The sequence below is a fragment of the Leopardus geoffroyi genome, chromosome B1, assembly GCF_018350155.1.
Source record: "Leopardus geoffroyi isolate Oge1 chromosome B1, O.geoffroyi_Oge1_pat1.0, whole genome shotgun sequence".
Taxonomy (NCBI): Eukaryota; Metazoa; Chordata; class Mammalia; order Carnivora; family Felidae; genus Leopardus; species Leopardus geoffroyi.
The window spans coordinates 143,824,587-143,842,785 of NC_059327.1; the positions used below are offsets into that span (position 1 = coordinate 143,824,587).

At 38.1% G+C, this 18,199-nt stretch overlaps 1 protein-coding gene across 7 annotated transcripts in view; it reads right to left on the bottom strand.

Annotated features, from left to right (window-relative positions):
- Window positions 1-18,199, bottom strand: part of ART3 (ADP-ribosyltransferase 3 (inactive)) — a 141,625-nt gene that overhangs the window by 32,020 nt on the left and 91,406 nt on the right. For 6 of the 7 annotated variants that reach the window (XM_045473711.1, XM_045473709.1, XM_045473707.1 and 3 more), the window contains 2 exons: window positions 2,804-2,917; window positions 1,556-1,633 (listed from right to left, as the gene is read on the bottom strand). In XM_045473711.1, the coding sequence (XP_045329667.1) occupies window positions 1,556-1,624 (69 nt within the window). In that variant the 5' untranslated portion in view covers window positions 1,625-1,633; window positions 2,804-2,917. Of the gene's footprint in view, window positions 1-1,555; window positions 1,634-2,803; window positions 2,918-18,199 lie in introns of those variants that run through there. The other variant, XM_045473705.1, reaches the window with a different exon arrangement.

The following is an 18,199-nucleotide window of genomic DNA, read 5'->3' on the forward strand; positions in this document are numbered from 1 at the left end:
TTGGTTAAGCGGCCGACTTCGGCTCAGGTCATGATCTCACGGTCCGTGAGTTTGAGCCCCGCGTCGGGCTCTGTGCTGACAGCTCAGAGCCTGGAGCCTGTTTCCGATTCTGTGTCTCCCTCTCTCTGACCCTCCCCCCGTTCATGCTCTGTCTCTGTCTCAAAAATAAATAAACGTTAAAAAAAAATTTTTTAAAAACAAACAAAAAAACCCCATAAAGTTACCATATGACCCAGAAATTTTACTCATAGGTATATATCCAAGAGAACTGGAAACATGTTCACATGAAAGTTCATGAAAATTCAGAGCAGAATTATTCATTCATAAAAGCCAAAAAGTGAGAACCCAAATGTCAATCAATATATAAATGGAGAAACAAAATGTGGCATAATCACACAATGGAATTATTCAGCTCTAAAAAGTAATGAAGTCTAGTATATGCTACAACATGAATGAACCTTGAAAACAATATACTAGGTGAAAGAAGCCCCGCAAAGAGCCAGATACTGCATGATTCCATTCAGGTTAAATTTTCACAATAGGCAAACCCAAAGAAACAGAAAGTAGATTAATGGCTTCCAGCGGATGCTGGGAAGAGGGAATTGGGACTGACTGCTAATAGCTACAGGGCTTCTTTTTGGAGTGATGGGAATGTTCTGTAATGAGATAATGGTGATCACTGTACAACATAGTGAATTTACGAAAACCACCATATATTATGCACTTTAAAAGTGTGCTTTTTTAATGACATGTGAATTATTCCTCAATTTAAAAAATCATACTGAAGCACAGGCAACAGAATATACAATGATTCCACAGACAAGGGATCAGAATATTAAATTCAAAAATAACATTTTAATAATTTAACATATTTTAAAGAAGAGACTTCAAATCATTAGATATTCAGTAGCGATGTGAAGCAAGCATGGTGGGTAAAGAAATCAAATGAGATATCAGTCTCATATATACATAAAAATATGTTACAGAATGCTTGAAGATTCAACTGCAAAAAATAAAATCATGAAAGTTCTATCAGAAAAAAAGAACACTAGATGTGAGAAAATGGTCATTACGTAGTTCAATAAAATACACATAACCAAACACTGCACTGTCGTCTTATTTGAACCAAATACATATTTTAAGAATATTTAATGACAAAGACATTTGTAGCACAGCAGTAACTTAAAAAGCAAAAAAATAGTATGCACACTGTGAACCCATTTTTCTAAATTACACACACACACACACACACACACATACACACAGAAAAAAACCAAGAAGACTATACACCAACAGATTAAGACTCTTTCCCTCTGAGTAGAGGGACTGTGGATGATTTTCAGTTTCCTCTGTTTGCTTAATTTTAATTTTTTCAACTTTCTACAGTCAGCCTGTATCAAAGTGTAAAATGAAAAAATAAAAGCTACTTGTAAAAAACAAGTTTACCTATTCTATCCGCTCTCATTTCCATCATCAACCCACATGGATGCCTCAGGCAACATTATATCAAGAGTTCCCATTCCAATGACCACATACTTCCCATTCCAAACATTACCTGGAAAATGTCCATTAGAATCGCCGCTGCCAGCAGCATGGTGACCATATCAAAATGTCCTGTCTTCATTTTTCTCTTCTAAATTAAAAGGGAGAAATTCCAATTTAGTTGTCTTAAAAAAGAGGTTTAGGTATGTACAGCAGGATGACACACTATATATATTTTCACTCGTGGTGAAAGTATCATGATGGTCAGGAAGTGATCATCAATAAGTTTCCAATGGCTGTAAGGGCCATTATAATTTGTCTGGTGGTCTAAGACTCTCATTCTACAGATGAGGAAGCAAAAGCTCCAAGAACTTTAGCAATTTGCTCCAGATTAAATCTATCCATTTCCAGTCATGTTGTCTCTTCTACCATAGTCAGCCACTGGTAGTCATAATTTCTTCCTGTCTCTAAGTTTCTCCTCAGCATACACAAGAAATAATATAAACTAAAAAACACCATTTTAGATTGGTGATCTCCAAGTTCCCAGTTTCCAAAAGGTCTCCAGTAGTTACTGTCCATGCACATCATGCATTCTCTTAACGTCTTTGCAAACCAAGTCACACATATTTGGGTAGGATGGAAGGAATGATGAGCCCAGTAGTGGTACAAACCAGAGAGTTACCAAGGGGTCCTCCTTCCCCCAAATATTTACATTCAAAAGAAGCTCAAGGATAAAACAAGTGTCTTGCATACATTTCTGATGGTGGGAGCGAAAATAAGAAAAAACTTGGTAAGCAACAATTCTAATAAGATTATACAACTCTATTGGCCATATGCCCAATCTTTGTCCCGATGTTTATGAGACTGAAAGGGGGTAAACAGAAGGGTAAGAGGCCCTCAAGAGCTGAAGCTCTCTCACAGCCATTAAATGAGTCAATTAAAGGTCGGTCTACAGTTCCTTCCACATACCTACAACAAAGTTGACATTACTGGAACTGAACCGAGACCTCTATTTTATCCTACCATTCACCATACTCTGGCATCTGCAAATGGGAATGAAAAGCACGGGGGAAAGGAAAGTCTTCCCTTTGGCCCCACATTCCTATTTTTATTCAGGAGCAGCTTCTTTCACTAGAGATACTAACATATACTACCAAAATGTCACTTTTGTGTTAAACTTCACTTTCTAAAAATGATTCAAAATATAATACTTGATAGATAATCGTCATGAGGCAGTACATGCCAAGCAAGCTCTGAATTAGGGTTTTCTTGAAAATTCTTTACTTCCGTAGTCTGAGTGTAAATAAGTCAAAATGTTTACCTGGCTTTTCTGCCTGTGGAGGAAGTTTAAATGATGCTAGGTCTCAAACTGTTTCCCCACTCTTTCAGTTGTGGTAAGCGTGTCTTCAGGATAGGAGGTTGTTGACAGTGAGAGCTGAGAAGGGAATACTTTTCTTTTTATAAACACCCCCAGCAGTAGCCTGGCAGTGGCACATTACCCCATTTGTGTCCTGCTATTTATATCTGGCCCCCACACTATCCTTTGGAATCACTGCTGTTAACACATGAAATCTCCCAGAGGCTTGTAAAGCCACAGCAATTCCCTCTAACCACACACCATGTTCAGTTCTGAACCCTACTGTAGGCTTCTCAGAGTGTGATCACCTCCCATTCCTAACCCTTTGACTCTGAGATGTCGAACTAAAGCAAGGATTTTACCCTAGCAAGATGGTTCACATAACTAGGGGAACTTGCTGTGTTAATCTCTGGCAATAATGATGACTATCACCATTCACTCACCCAGCTTACTATTTTTCAGATACTGTGCCAGCTACTGGGATACACAAGCACGTAAAACAAAGTACTAAAAAGTACTCACGATGCGATAAAACACATTAATATGCATACTTAACCAAAATACATGTTAAAAACCTAAGTGAATTTTAGAAAAAGTCTACTGAGAACACCAAGAAGGGAAGGATTTGGTAATACTTGGAACTGTAGCTCTCATTTGAGTATGGTACACATAGTAAATATATTGACTGTAACGCCAAAGAACACTTAGAGTTTATGGACTATAGATAAAAAAACTGTGAAATGTCCTAGGAAATTTACGCATATATATAAATCAAAATACATTAAAAGAATGTATTGGGATAGTACACTATGTATAATGGTCCCAACCTGGAAACCATCCAAATGGCTAACAACAGTAGAATGGATACATCGTTATATTCATACAATGGTATTTTGTATAGCACTGAAAATGAATAAACTCTAACCATATGTAAGAAATGTGGATAAATCTTAACATTTATGCATTTAAGTGACTGTATGACTTAATTCATACAGAGTAACAAAATCAAGCAAAACACATCTATAGCATTAGAGTCAGAATACGGTTACTCTGAGTAGGAGGTATTAACTTGAAGAGGAACAAGGAGAGCATTTAGGATGCTGGTTTTAGTTCTGGGTGTTGACTATGCTGATATATTCAGTTTGTGAAAATTACTAAGCTATACATTTATGTGTATTTTCCTCTGTACGTATACATGTATACATATATTATTACTCAAGTAAACATTTTAAATAAAGTGCACCCATTTTTACAAAACCCATCTCTAATCTTCAGCCTTCAAAACCTCTAACCTCTTCCCACCCCACTGGCTAAGCAATTTAAGATACAATTTAATACACTGAATGGACTCCCAGCAATAACATCATTAAAGAAAAAAGTTTGGTCAAAAGGAAAAAAGAGGGTTTGTACACGTTTCAAGCATTATGTTCACACTGACACTGTTTTAAGTCTCAGGCATGTGAGCCTATGGGAAATGCAGTAGTGGAGTTTTCCTGTCTTTGAAGCTGAAGCCTTCCAGATTCATCTACATATCACACAAAAGACAAAGTTCACCAAAAAGAACATAACAAACACCACAGGAAGTTCAAGGCAGGACTGGCCTTGTTTATGCCCAATACGGTTTTGCTCCACTCCTGTTTTATTCCAGTTATTACCTTTTTAAAATTAAGATATAATTAACATACGATATATTAGATTTAGGTATAACAACATAATGTTTTGATATTTGTATATATTACAAAATGATAAGTCTAGTTAATATGTTACCATACAGTTATAAATTTTTGTGTATGTGGTAACTTTTAAGCCTTACTCTCTCAACAACTTTCAAATATGCAATACAGTATTACCTACAATCACCATGTTGTAAATTACATCCCTAGGACATTTATTTTATAACTGGAAACTTGCACCTTTGACTTCCTTCACCCATTTCGCCCACCACTCCCAATCCTCAACTCTGGAAACTACCTATCTGTTCTCTGTATCAGGGAGCTTGGTTTTTTTAGTTTTGTTTTGTGGTGGGTTTTTTTTTTTGTTTTTTTTAGATTCCACATATAAGTGAGATCATAAGATATTTGTCTTCGACTTATTTCACCTAGCATAGTGTCCTCAAGGTCTATCCATGTTCTCACAAATGGCCAGGTTTCATTCTTTTCAATGGCTGATGATATCTCATTTTATTTACATAGGTGTATATATGTATGTGTATGTATACACACACACAATTTCTCTATCCATTTATCTGTTGTTGGACACATAAGTTGTTTCCATATCCTGGCTACTGTAAATAATGCTATAATGACATGGGGGTGCCTATGTATCTTCCCAAGTTAGTGTTTTGTTTTCTTCATATAAATATCCAGAAGTGAAATTGCTAGATCATATGGTAGTTCTATTTTCAGTTTTTTGAAGAACTCCATATTGTTTTTCATAGTGGCTGCTCTAATATATACTTACCACCAACAGTACACAGCGATCTCTTTTTTTCACATCCTTTCCAACATTTCATGTTTCTTTTTTTTCCCCCTGTAGCCTGACCCCTTTCTTCTGACTGTAGCCATTCTAACAAATGTGAGGCAATAGCTCACTGTGGTTTTTACTTGAATTTCCCTGATGATTAGTGACTTTGATGGTCTTTTCATTTACCTGTTGGCCTTCTGTATGTCTCCTTTGGAAAAATGTCTGTTCAGAACCTCTGCTCATTTTTAAAACTTTATTTTTTTACCGTTGAGTTGTAGGAGTTTTTAAAATATATTTTGGATATTAACCCCTTATCACATACATGATTTGCAAATATTCTCTCCCATTTAGTACATTGCCTTTTCATTTTTGTTAAAATTTTGTTTCAATTTTGTTAAAATTTTGTTTCATTCTTTTGCTGTGCAGAAACTTTTTAGTTTGAGGTAGTCCCAATTGTGGACTTTTGTTTTCGTTGCCTTTGCTTTTGGTCTCAAATCCAAAATTTACTGCCAAGATCGATATCAAGGAGCTTATTCCCTATGTTTTCTTCCAGAGTTTTTATGGTTTATTTTCTTACATTTAAGTCTTTAAACCATTTTGAGTGAATTTTTGTGTATGGTCTAAGAAAGTGGTCCAGTTTCATTCTTTTGCATGTGGCTATCCAGTTTTCCCAACACCATCTATTAAAGATACTGTCCTTTCCCCATTGTATATTCTTGGTGCCTTTATCATAATTTAATTTACCATATATGTAAGCTAATAAGCCTCTCTCACAGAAAGACTTGCCTCTTGCTGTGGTAGCCCATGGGGCAGTAGCTATTTAAGAACTCTATCTCTGTAAGGTATAGTCTCATGGGACCTAGGGAATGCCACCACCAAACCTAGGTGATGTAGAGGCATCCCCTGAGCAAAAATCAGGGCACCAGAGAGTAATGTAAGCTCCTTTATAGAAGATACTGGAAAGATGGAACAAGGGAGAGAACAAAGAATGCATCTATTGGCCACTGTTCTCTAAGAGCGGTTATGGAGCACACCCCGCCCATGTGTGCCAAACCGAAAGCCTGCCCCTCAGTCCAAAGCTCCTGGACAAACAGGTCTTTCTTAGAAACACTAGGTGTGTGTTTCAGTCTGCTATCTCTGCACCTCCCCAGGAGTCCTCACAATGTTCCAGGCACTGTTTGAGATACAGGGGGTAGATCAATGAACAAAATAAATAAACACCTTGCTCTTGTCAAGTTTATATTCTTGTGGCAGAAGGGAGTCAAATAACAAAACAAGCAAATTATATGAGTATGTTAGAATATATTAAGTATTACTGTTTTTTAAAAGTATTACAAGGGAGACTGGGAGTACATGAAGAGTTTACAATTTAAATTCAATGATTAGGGAGGACTCACTGAAAAGGTAATATGTGGGCAAAGATTTGGAGAAGGTATGGCAGTCAGCTACGAAGACTATGGTGGAAGAGCAGTCAGGCAGAGGAAATACAAAAGGTCAATATGGAACATCAGAATAATAGGTAACCACAGAGTGGTAGGAGATAATAAGGTCACAGAGGTAAGGGGGGGTGGTTGTGGAAAGATCATATAAACCTTTGCAGGCCATTGTAAAAATGCTGGCTTTTATGCTAAATGGAAGGGAGAAAAAGTTTGAGCAGAGGTATGACATGATCTCACTTATTTTTCAAGAGGCTCACTCTGGGTGTTATGGGGAGAAGAGTCTGTAGGGATGAAGTAGGAAGAGCAGCTTGCAGGTTATTATAATAATGAAAGCAGAGATTACGGTGGTTTGAACCAGGATAATGACAGTAATGGTAGTCAGGGTGTGACTGACTGGGTGCCTTGGAACTGGTGGCCACACTGGTCTGGAGGAGGGGCTGTCTGGTTCAATCAGAGTCAATCCCGCTTCTGTAGATACGCAGGTACCAAGTGCTGAGGGGTGTGGTTTGTTGTAGGTGGGTCCCACCTCCACTGTGGGCCTGCCTACTGTTCCCTGAAGCCCCACCTTGTTGGTGAGGGGAGAAAAATGGCCATACCCCAGTCTCTCTTCTATGGACCATGTGTCCCAAGCCACTGTGTTCAGGCCATCCTTGCAATGCTTCAGGCGTGAACCAGGTGGTCTGTCCCACTCCAACCACTCCCACGCTTCCCTGGCACTCAGCTGGGATTTAAGCCCTGATGTCTTAAAGATTCCTGCTCCATGAGTCCAAAGGATTAGCACAATACTTTGAAATCCATTCACATTGTTGCATTAATCTGTAGTTCTAAAACTGCAGTGATGGCTGCACAATTCTGTGAATATACTCAAAACCATTAAATTGTATATTCTAAACAGATGAGTTGTATGGTATCTGAATTACATCTCGATAAAACTTTTTTAAAAAGGCATGACTTGTTGATATATGCAACAACAAAGATGAATCTCAAAAGCATTATGCTAAGAAGTCAGTTACCAAACTGACTATATGGTATGACTATATGGTATGACCAGACTATATATGGTATGAAAATATTTAAATGACATTCTAGAAAAGGCAAAACTGTTGTGACAAAAAGAAGATCTGTGGGGGAGATCCAACAAGGCAGAGAAGTAGGTTCCCTTGTCCCTCAAACACAGCAGTATGGAGGCCAAAGGACTTTGAATTCCAAGAGTCCAGGCTGCAGACTGACAAAGATGTCTCCAGGGGCCCATGGGGACAACTTGGCAGGCCATAGCTGTGTGCGGAATGGAAGAGATAAAACACGCCAGGTAGGCACAGATGGGAGGGACCCCTTCTGGGGAGAGACAAAAGGAAGAGAAAGAGAGGCTGGGGAAGCACAGGACTGTATCTGGATGAGAGAAAAACCATGGACCAGGACCACGGATCAATCTCTAACTGCGGGGCTTTCTCTGGACTGGGGCCAACTGCCCTGTTCAAGCACCTGGGGAGGAGAGGAGCCCAGGACTAACTAGTTCAGAGGTGCAGTCCATAGTGGGAGAAAGCAATCCCCTCCCTGGAGTGCTGTGGGAAGAAGGTATATAACCATTTGGAGGACAAACACTGCCTGTTCCCACCAGCCAGAGGCCATATATCAGTGGCACGGAGTGGCATTTCCCTGAAACCAGGACTCATGGAGCGGGAATCTATAAGACATCAGGGTTTAAATCCCAGCTGAGTGCCAGGGAAGCAAGGAAGTCGTCAGAGCGGGACAGACCACCTGGTTCATGCCTGAAGCATTGCAAGGATGGCCTGAACACAGTGGCTTGGGACACCTGGTCCATAGAAGAGAGACGGTATGGCCATTTTTCTCCCCCTCACCAACAAGGCAGGGCTTCAGGGAACAGAAGGTGGGCCCACAGTGAAGGTGGGACCCACCTACAACAAACCACACCCCTCCGTGCCTGGTACCTGCATATCTACAGGAATGGGATTGATGCTGATGAACCAGACAGCCCCTCCTCCAGACCAGCATGGCCACCAGTTCCAAGGCACCCAGAGGTTTTGCATTTCCTGATTTAAGTGTTGGACAATTCATGTTCTATATATATATGTGTATATATATATATATATATATATATATATATATATATAATATATATACACACATATATTATATATACATTATATATATTTAGTTCCCCACCCCTTCTTCCTATTCTCCTTATTTCTTCACTCCTCTACTCTGGTTATTCTGGTTGTTGGTTTGTTTAAGCAGACATATTTAATCTATTCTCTTTATTTACACCTGTTCTATATCTCCTTCTTTATTTTCCTCTCTCTCACTCTGGATTAAGCCATTTGGTTTCTCTGCCTGGTGAATTTTCATTTCTTTTTCCCCACCCCTGTCATTTCTCTCTTTGTATGGCCTCTTCCATCAACCACACCCCTACACCATTGTTTTGCTGTAGCTGGTGTTTTTGCTTGTTTGTTTGTTTTCTTTTCCAGGGCTACTTCTATGAACAAATCAAAGCACACCTGGTTGAGGGTCCAAAACATCACTAGGAGTAGGGAAATAAACCAACAGAGAGCAAGTAACAACTCCAAAAAACAACAACAGAGAGCAAGTAACACATCCCCAAAAAAACACCTCTTGAAGGGCCTCTTTAATACAGTAGTGCTTGCAGGTGCAGGACACATAACAAGCTTTTAAATCACATAAAGTACAGAAAACTAGCCCAAACAATGAAACAGAAGAATTCTCCTCAAAAGAAATTCCAGGAAGAAATGACAGCTAAAAAATTGATCAAAACAGATATACACAATATAACTGAACAAGAATTTAGAATAATAGTCATAAGATTAATCATTGGGCTTGGAAAAAAGCATATAAGACAGCAGAAAATCTACTGCTTCAGAGATCAAGGAACTAAAAAAATAGTCATGATGAAATTAAAAAATGTTGTAAATGAGGTGCAAAATAAACTAGAGGCAGTAACAGTGAGGACTGAAGAGGAAGCAGGGAGAATAAGTGAAACAGAAGATAAAATTATGGAAAAAGATGAAGCTGAGAAAAAGAGAGATAAAAAAAAAATTCTGGACCACAAGGGAATAATTAGAGAACTAAGTGATTCAATGAAATGTAACAATATCCGTATCATAGGAGTTCCAGTAAGAAGAAGAAGAGAGAAAGAAAGGGGTGGAAGGTGTACTTGAACAAATCATAGCTGAGAACTTCCCCAATCTGGGGAAGGAAACAGACACTGAAATCCAGGAGGCACAGAAAACTCCCTTCCGATGTAACAGGAATTGACCTTCTACATGACATATCATAGTGAAACTGGCAAAATACAAAGATAAAGAGAGAATTCTGAAAGCAGCTAGTGACAAATGGGCCTTAACCTACAAGGGTAGACACATAAGGGTAGTAGCAGACCTATCTACTGAAACTTGGCAGGCCAGAAAGGAGTGGCAAGAAATTTTCAATGTGCTGAATAGGAAAAATACGCAGCCAAGGATCCTTTATCCAGCAAGCCTGTCATTCAGAAAGGAGGAGAGATAAAGGTTTTCCTAGACAAAACAAACAAACAAACAAACAAACAAAAAACCTTAAGGAGTTCATCACCACTAAACCAGTCCTACAAGAGATCATAAGGGGGACTCTGTGAGTGTAATGTTGCAAAGACCACAAAGGACCAAAGACATCACTGCAAGCATGAAACCTACAGATAACACAATGACTCTAAATCCGTATCTTTCAATAATAACACTGAATGTAAATGGACAAAATGCTCCAATCAAAAGACACAGGGTATCAGAATGGATTAAAAAACAAGATCCATCTATTTGCTGTCCACAAAAGACCCATTTTAGACCTGAGGACACCTTCAGATTGCAAAGTGAGGGGATGGAGATCTATGATGCTACTGGAAGTCACAAGTAACCTAGAGTAGCCATACTTATATCAGACAAACTAAAGGCTGTAACAAGAGATGAAAAAGGGCATTATATCATAACTACAGGATCTATCCATCAAGAAGAGCTAACAATTATAAATGTCTATGAACCGAGTTCAAGAGCACCCAAATATATAAAACAATTAATAACATAAGCAACCTTATTGGGAAAAATGTGGTAATTGCAGGGGACTTTAATACTCTACTTACAGCAATAAACAGATCATCTATATAGTAAATAAAGAAACAATGGCCCTGAATGATACACTGGACCAGATGGACTTGACAGATATATTCAGATATATTTTCATCCTAAAGCAGAATATACATTCTTCTGAAGCGCACATGGAACATTCTCCAAGATAGATCACATACTAGGTCACAAAACATCCCTCAATAAATATAAAAGAACTGAGATCATACCATGCACATTTTCAGATCACAACGCTATGAAACTTGAAATCAACCACAGGAAAAAGTTTGGAAAGAACATCCTACTAAAGAATGAATGGGTCAACCAGGCAAGTAAAGAAGAAATTAAAGAATATATAGAAACAAATTAAAATGAAAACACAACAGCCCCAAACCCAATGGGATGCAGCAAAGGCAGTCCTAAGACGAAAATACCTTGCAATCCAGGCCTATCTCAAGAAACAAGAAAAATCCCAAATATAAAATCTAACAGCACACCTAAAGGAACCAGAAGCAGAACAACAAAGAAACCTCAAGGCCAGCAGAAGAAGAGAAATAAAGATCAGAGCAGAAATAAACAACAGAGAATCCAAAAACACAGATCAATGGAACTAAGAGCTGGTGTTTTGAAAAAATAAACAAAACTGATAAACCCCTAGCCAGACTTCTCAAAAAGAGAGAGGACCCAAATAGATAAAATCACGAATGAAAATGGATTTATCACAACTAATCCCTCAGAAATACAAGCAATTATCAGCAAATACTATGAAAAATTATATGCCAACAAACTGGACAACCTGGAAGAAATGGACAAATTCCTAGACACCCACATGCTACCAAAACTCAAATGGGAAGAAATAGAAAATTTGAAGAGACCTGTAACTAGTGAAGAAATTGAATTAGTTACCAAAAATCTCCCAACAAATTAGAGTCCTGGGCCAGATGGCTTCCCAGGGGAATTCTACCAGACATTTAAAGCAGAGTTAATACCTATCCTTCTCAAGCTGTTCCAAAAAAACAGAAATGGAAGGAAAAGTCCCAGACTCATTCTATGAAGCCAGCATTACCTTGATTCCCAAACCAGACAGAGACCCCACCAAAAAAGGAGAATTACAGGCCAATATTTCTGATGAACATGGATGCAAAAATTCTCAACAAGATACTAGCAAATCGAATTCAACAGCATATAAAAAGTATTATTCACCATGATCAAGTGGGATTCATTCCTGGGCTGTAGGGCTGGTTCAATATTCACAAATCTATGTGACCTATCACATTAATAAAAGAAAGGATGGGAACCATACGATCCTATCAATAGATGCAGAAAAAGCATTTGACAAAATACAGCATCCTTTCTTAATAATAAAAACCCTCAAGAAAGTCGGGATAGAAGAAACATACCTAAACATCATAAAAGCCATTTATATGAAATGAGCCACAGCTAATATCCTCAACAGGAAAAAACTGAGAGCTTTCTGCCCGAGACCAGGAACACGATAGGGATGTCCACTTTCACCACCATTGTTTAACATAGTGTTGGAAGTCCTAGCGTCAGCAATCACACAACAAAATGAAATAAAAGGCATCAAAATTGGCAAAGAAACCAAACTTTCACTTTTTGTGGACGACATGATATTCTACATCAAAAAACCGAAAGACTCCACCAAAAGGCTGCTAGAACTGATACACTAATTCAGCAAAGTTGTACAGCAAAGTTGTACAAAATCAATGTACAGAAACTGGTTACATTTCTATACACCAATAATGAAGCAAAAGCAAGACAAATCAAGAAATGGATCCCATTTACAACTGCACCAAGAACCATAAAATACCTAGGAATAAACCTAACCAAAGATGTAAAAGATCCATATACTGAAAACTATAGAAAACTTATGAAGGAAATTGAAGAAGACACAAAGAAATGGGAAAACATTCCATGCTCATGGATTGGAAGAATAAATATTCAAATGTCAATACTACCCAAAGCAATCTACACATTAATGCAATCCCAATCAAAATTGCACTGGCATTCTTCTCAAAGCTAGAACAAACAATCCTAAAATTTGTATGGAACCACAAAAGACCCCAAATAGCCAAAGCAATATTGAAAAAGAAAACCAGGGGCCCCTGTGTGGCTCAGCTGGTTAAGCATCCAACTTTAGCTCATGTCATGATCTCACGGTTTGTGAGTTTGAGCCCCGCATCAGGCTCTGTGCTGACAGCTCAGAACCTGGAGCCTGCTTCAAATTCTGTGTCTCCTTCACTCTCTGCCCCTCCCCCACTCACCCTCTGTCTCTAATATGAATAAACATTAAAAAAAAAAAAAAAGAAAAGAAAACCAAAGAGGGAGGCATCAGAATCCCAGACTTTAGCCTCTACTACAAAGCTGTAATCATCAAGACAGCATGGTATTGGCACAAAAACAGACACATAGACCAGTGGGATAGAATAGAGAACCAAGAATTGGACCCACAAATGTATGGCCAACTAATCTTTGACAAAGCAGGAAACAGTATCCAATGGAAAAAAAGACAGTCTCCTTAGCAAATGGTGCTGAAAGAACTGGACGGCAACAAGCAGAAGAATGAAACTGTACCACTTTCTTACACCATATACAAAAATAAACTCAAAATGGATGAAAGACCTTAATATGAGATAGGAAACCATCAAAACCCTAGAGAAGAAAACACGCAACAACCTCTTTGACCTCAGCTGCAGCAATTTCTTGCTTGACACATCTCCAAAACAAGAGAATTAAAAGCAAAAATGAACTGGGATCTCATCAAAAAAAAAAAAAAAAAAAAAAAAAAAAAGCTTCTGCACTGCAAAGGAAACAATCAACAAAACTAAAAGGCAACCAATGGAATGGGAAAAGATATTTGCGAATGACATATAGGATAAAGAGTTAGTATCCAAAATCTATAAAGAAATCACCAAACTCAACACCCGAAAAACAAATAATCCAGTGAAGAAATGGAAAGACATGAATAGACAGTTCTCCAAAGAAGACATCCAGATGGCCAACAGACACATGAAAAGATGATCAATGTCACTCATCATCAGGGAAACACAAATCAAAACCACATTCAGATACCACCTCATACTGGTCAGAGTGGCTAAAATTAAGTCGAGAAACAACAGATGCTGGTGAGGATGTGGAGAAATGGGAATCCTCTTGCACTGTCAGTGGGAATGCAAACTGGTGCAGCCACTCTGGAAAACAGTGTGGAGGTTCCTCAAAAAAATAAAAACAGAATTACCCTATGACCCAGCAACAGCACTACTAGGAATTTATCCAAAGGATACAGAAGGGCTGATTCATAGGGGCACATGTACCGCAATGTTTCTAGCAGTGCTTTCAACAATAGCCAAATTATGAAAAGAGCCTAAATGTCCTTCAACTGATGAACAGATAAAGAAGATACGGTTTAGATATACAATGAAATACTACTTGGCAATGAGAAAGAATGAAATAATGTCATTTGCAGCAACATGGATGGAACTGGAAGGTATTATGCTAAGTGAAATAAGTCAGAGAAAGACAGATATCATATGTTTTCACCCACATGTGGATCTTGAGAAACTTAACAGAAGATCATGGGGGAAGGGAAGGGAAAAAAATCGTTACAAATAGAGAGGGAGGGAGGCAAACCTTAAGAGACTCTTAACTACAGAGAATAAACTGAGCATGGATGAGGGCTGGGGAGAGGGGAAAATCGGTGATGGGCATTGAGGAGGGCACTTGTTAGGATGAGCACTGGGTGTTGTATGTAAGCGCTGAACCATGGGAATCTACCACAAAAGCCAAGAGCACACTTTACACACTGTATGTTAGCCAATTTGACAATAAGTTGTATTTAAAAAAAAAAAAAAAAAAAAGATCTGTGATTGCCAGGGACCTGAATGGAGGGAGAAGACTACAAGGGGCATGAGAGAACTTTTGGGGGGGTAAAGAAATGTTCTATATCATGATTATTTTAGTGGTTACTTGATGATATACATTTATCAAAAGCCAGAGAGTTGTACACTTACAATATATAAATTTGTATAAATCATACCTAAATGCAACTGATTTTTAAAAATAGACAACAATAGGGGCACCTGGGTGGCTCAGTCGGTTAAGCATCTGACTCTTGATTTCAGCTCAGGTTATGATCTGACCATATGTAAGATCAAGCCCTGCACTGGGTCTGCACTGACAGAATGGATGGAGCCTGCTTGGGATTCTCTCTCTCTCAAAATTAATAAACATTTTTTAAAAATAAAAATAACAAATTCTTTCATATTCCTTGGAATGTCTTTGGTACCCCATGAGTTATTTGTATCCCAATTTGAAAACTACTACTGGAAAGCATCTGTAATATTGTAATGGCCCATAGATGAGGCTGAAAGGAGCTCAAGGTTGTGATCAGATAATGCAAAGTATATGTATGTGTATTAGAGGCTGGAGGCCAAGCCGGGGCATTACAGCAGTAAAAGCAAATTACCATCATCCAAAGAAAACCAAGCAGGATCAGATGCCTCAGTGCAGGCCAGTGACCACTAGAGGTCAGCACCAGAACAAGTACCTTTCCTCCAATGGCAGGATTTTAAATTGCTCTTAAGAAGGACAGAAGGGGAGGAAAAAATTCTAAATTGAACTAAATATTTACTCAAAGAAGACTATTTCGACTTACAAATGACTAAATTTTAATTGGTAAGATTAACGTTTCTACCATTAGTGGACACAAGGGTTTGTGAATTAAGTTGAGTTCCAATACAGAGAAATACGGTTTGGTTTCCTTGTTGCATATGGTTTCCCCTCTACATTGTTGGCACTCTTCTGTTAGGGGAAACTGTTGTCTGTTCTCTGCTAGCTCTAGTGGTTAGGCTGGTCTCTAGCACTGGTGACATTTAATTTCTGGTTCAGTACTAAGTATTTTCTATCGCTTTGGGGGCCCCGTTGGCATTGAGTATTCTAAAGAACATTTTCTTTAATTTCTTTAAATTAGTACTTTATTTCTTTTATTATTATTTATTTCTTTAAATTATTACTCATCTATTACCACAGATGAGTTTCCTTGGCTTTGTTGGGCATCTTCCTACAGAAAATTATAACTGGTTTGTGCTGTTACCTTAACTAGGCCCAAAGGCAAACCTAGGAATTAGGAATTCCATCACAATAACCTTGATTTTGTAGAAAACTGGAGAGGAATCTTTGTTCTCAACATATTCTGCTACTTTGGTGTTTCCAAATTACTGCTTAGGTGGTTCCATGTTAGACTTGGTGCTTTTCTAAGAGACCTTGAAAATGGTCCAAAGAGACCATCTGCCTCTTATTCAAAGAGAGGCAATCCCTGCTGTTCAAGGATTCCTTGAAACTTATCACATTATTTCTTAAACTACATCAACCTTTTCCAGGGTTTCAGTCCAGAGAAGCCAAGACACAGGAGTCTAATCTTGACTCCTTTTCTTTTTGTTTGGGAACCAACTCTTCTAATCCCAGTATTAGTTAGGGGTACTTCTTAATAGGCTGTTTCCTCCTCTATCCTATGAACCTCCTTTTTCTGGCATTATCTACTTACTCCCTTCTCTTGGACCACTATTAATGACTTAATCTTAAAGATGAGTTGAGCGGAATACAGAGATAACAAACTTTATAGAATCTACTTAGTATTTTAAAAATAATTCAGAATATTACCCCTATAACATACAACATATAATGATTACAGTGTAATATTTAGAGACACTACTCTCTTGGTAGATTTTAAGCCTCTAGACTTTAATTCTCAACTTTTTTTCTCCCACAGTGAGAAACACATTCTTATCAAGGACAATGGGTTTCTACGGCAATGATTTCAAAGTGTGTATGTATATGTGTGGAGTAAGTTATATTAGAGTGCAAGAGGTGTAACTTCAGAAACTTCTCATATGTCCCTCATTATATATGTCATCAGCATATCTTTGCATCTCCTATAATACTTACGTCTTTCACACTGTGAGTGCTTCATAAATATTTATGAAATGAACAAAGAGAAGGATGGAAAGAAGGAATAAAGAAGGCCAGTAGCCTCACTAGGCTTAAATTTCCAGGACAAACATTAGCAGAACAGTATCAGAATCCTCAGTTACCAGAGGCAACAATTTAGTCTTTCCAACTAGATCTAATGTGTCTACTACCTTGGGAAGAAATTAATAAGAACTTTCAGCGAAAGTGGTAAGGTGTCCTATTTCTGCTCACCTGGATTTATAATCTTGGCCTCACTGAACAATTAGAACTACCACTGGAAACCATATCCCTCTATGACTCAGCAATCTTGTACTACTGGAACATGTTACACAAACTCAGTCAAAAATTCACAAACAACACTATATGCCAAACCATGGAGTTCAATGTCAATGCTCTAATATTTGTAAACTAACTTTATTTTCTTCACCACTGTGATAGAAGTGTTCGCAAGTGGGAAGCGCTAAGTCATCACATGAGTATTTTCCTATGTGCTGATGCTGAATGGAGGCTAAAGCCTAGTGAATTGTGACCGCTCTTAGCTAACCTGTATGGTCTTACAAATCTCTTTTTCAGCCCTGTATTTCACCCTACAAATTTTTTACAACACTGAAATCTAGTCATCTATTATTTTATTATTTAAATTGGGTAATTTGGCTGGTTTGTCAAGCAATCTAGACAAGAACCACGAAGTCAGCAATTCTCTTTTCTGTGGAGTAAAGCTGCAGAGTCCAATCTATAAATATTCACCACAGAAACAGAACTGAGACTAATGTGGCAAAAATTTTAAAAGCAAACTAGAGAATCATTTTATTAAATAACCCCCAAATGTTCTAGGCAGACACCACTCAACAAATATGAATGACCAATGGTAATTGTTGAGGATTTGGTTTCTCATACACCCATCAGTGACTTGGATAACAGACCACCTCTGAGGAAAAGAAATAGGGCATATGATCATTCTCACTTGCAGTCCATCCTTTCAGAATACTCCAAACTTGCAAATCAAATTCTGGGACAATGGAGTGTAACTGAAACTTCTTACTGAGAACAATGTTAACACTAAGTCAGAAAGAAAACCAAAAACTAAAATAGGACATTAGTAAAATTAGGGGATCCCTTCACTCACAAAGTACTTAAAAAGAGAAGTATAAAAAATCTAGGAACAGAGACTTAAAAAGGAGATGCAAATACACAGCACATAGGAGTCAACAACATCAGAATTCTTCTCTAGACAAGAGCCCAATCTTAAGTGACTGACTGGTTATATGGGCAACTCTAAAGACAGACTTTAGTGGAATTGTCTGTATCCATATAATTCTGCAAAGGCAGTCATTCATTCATTT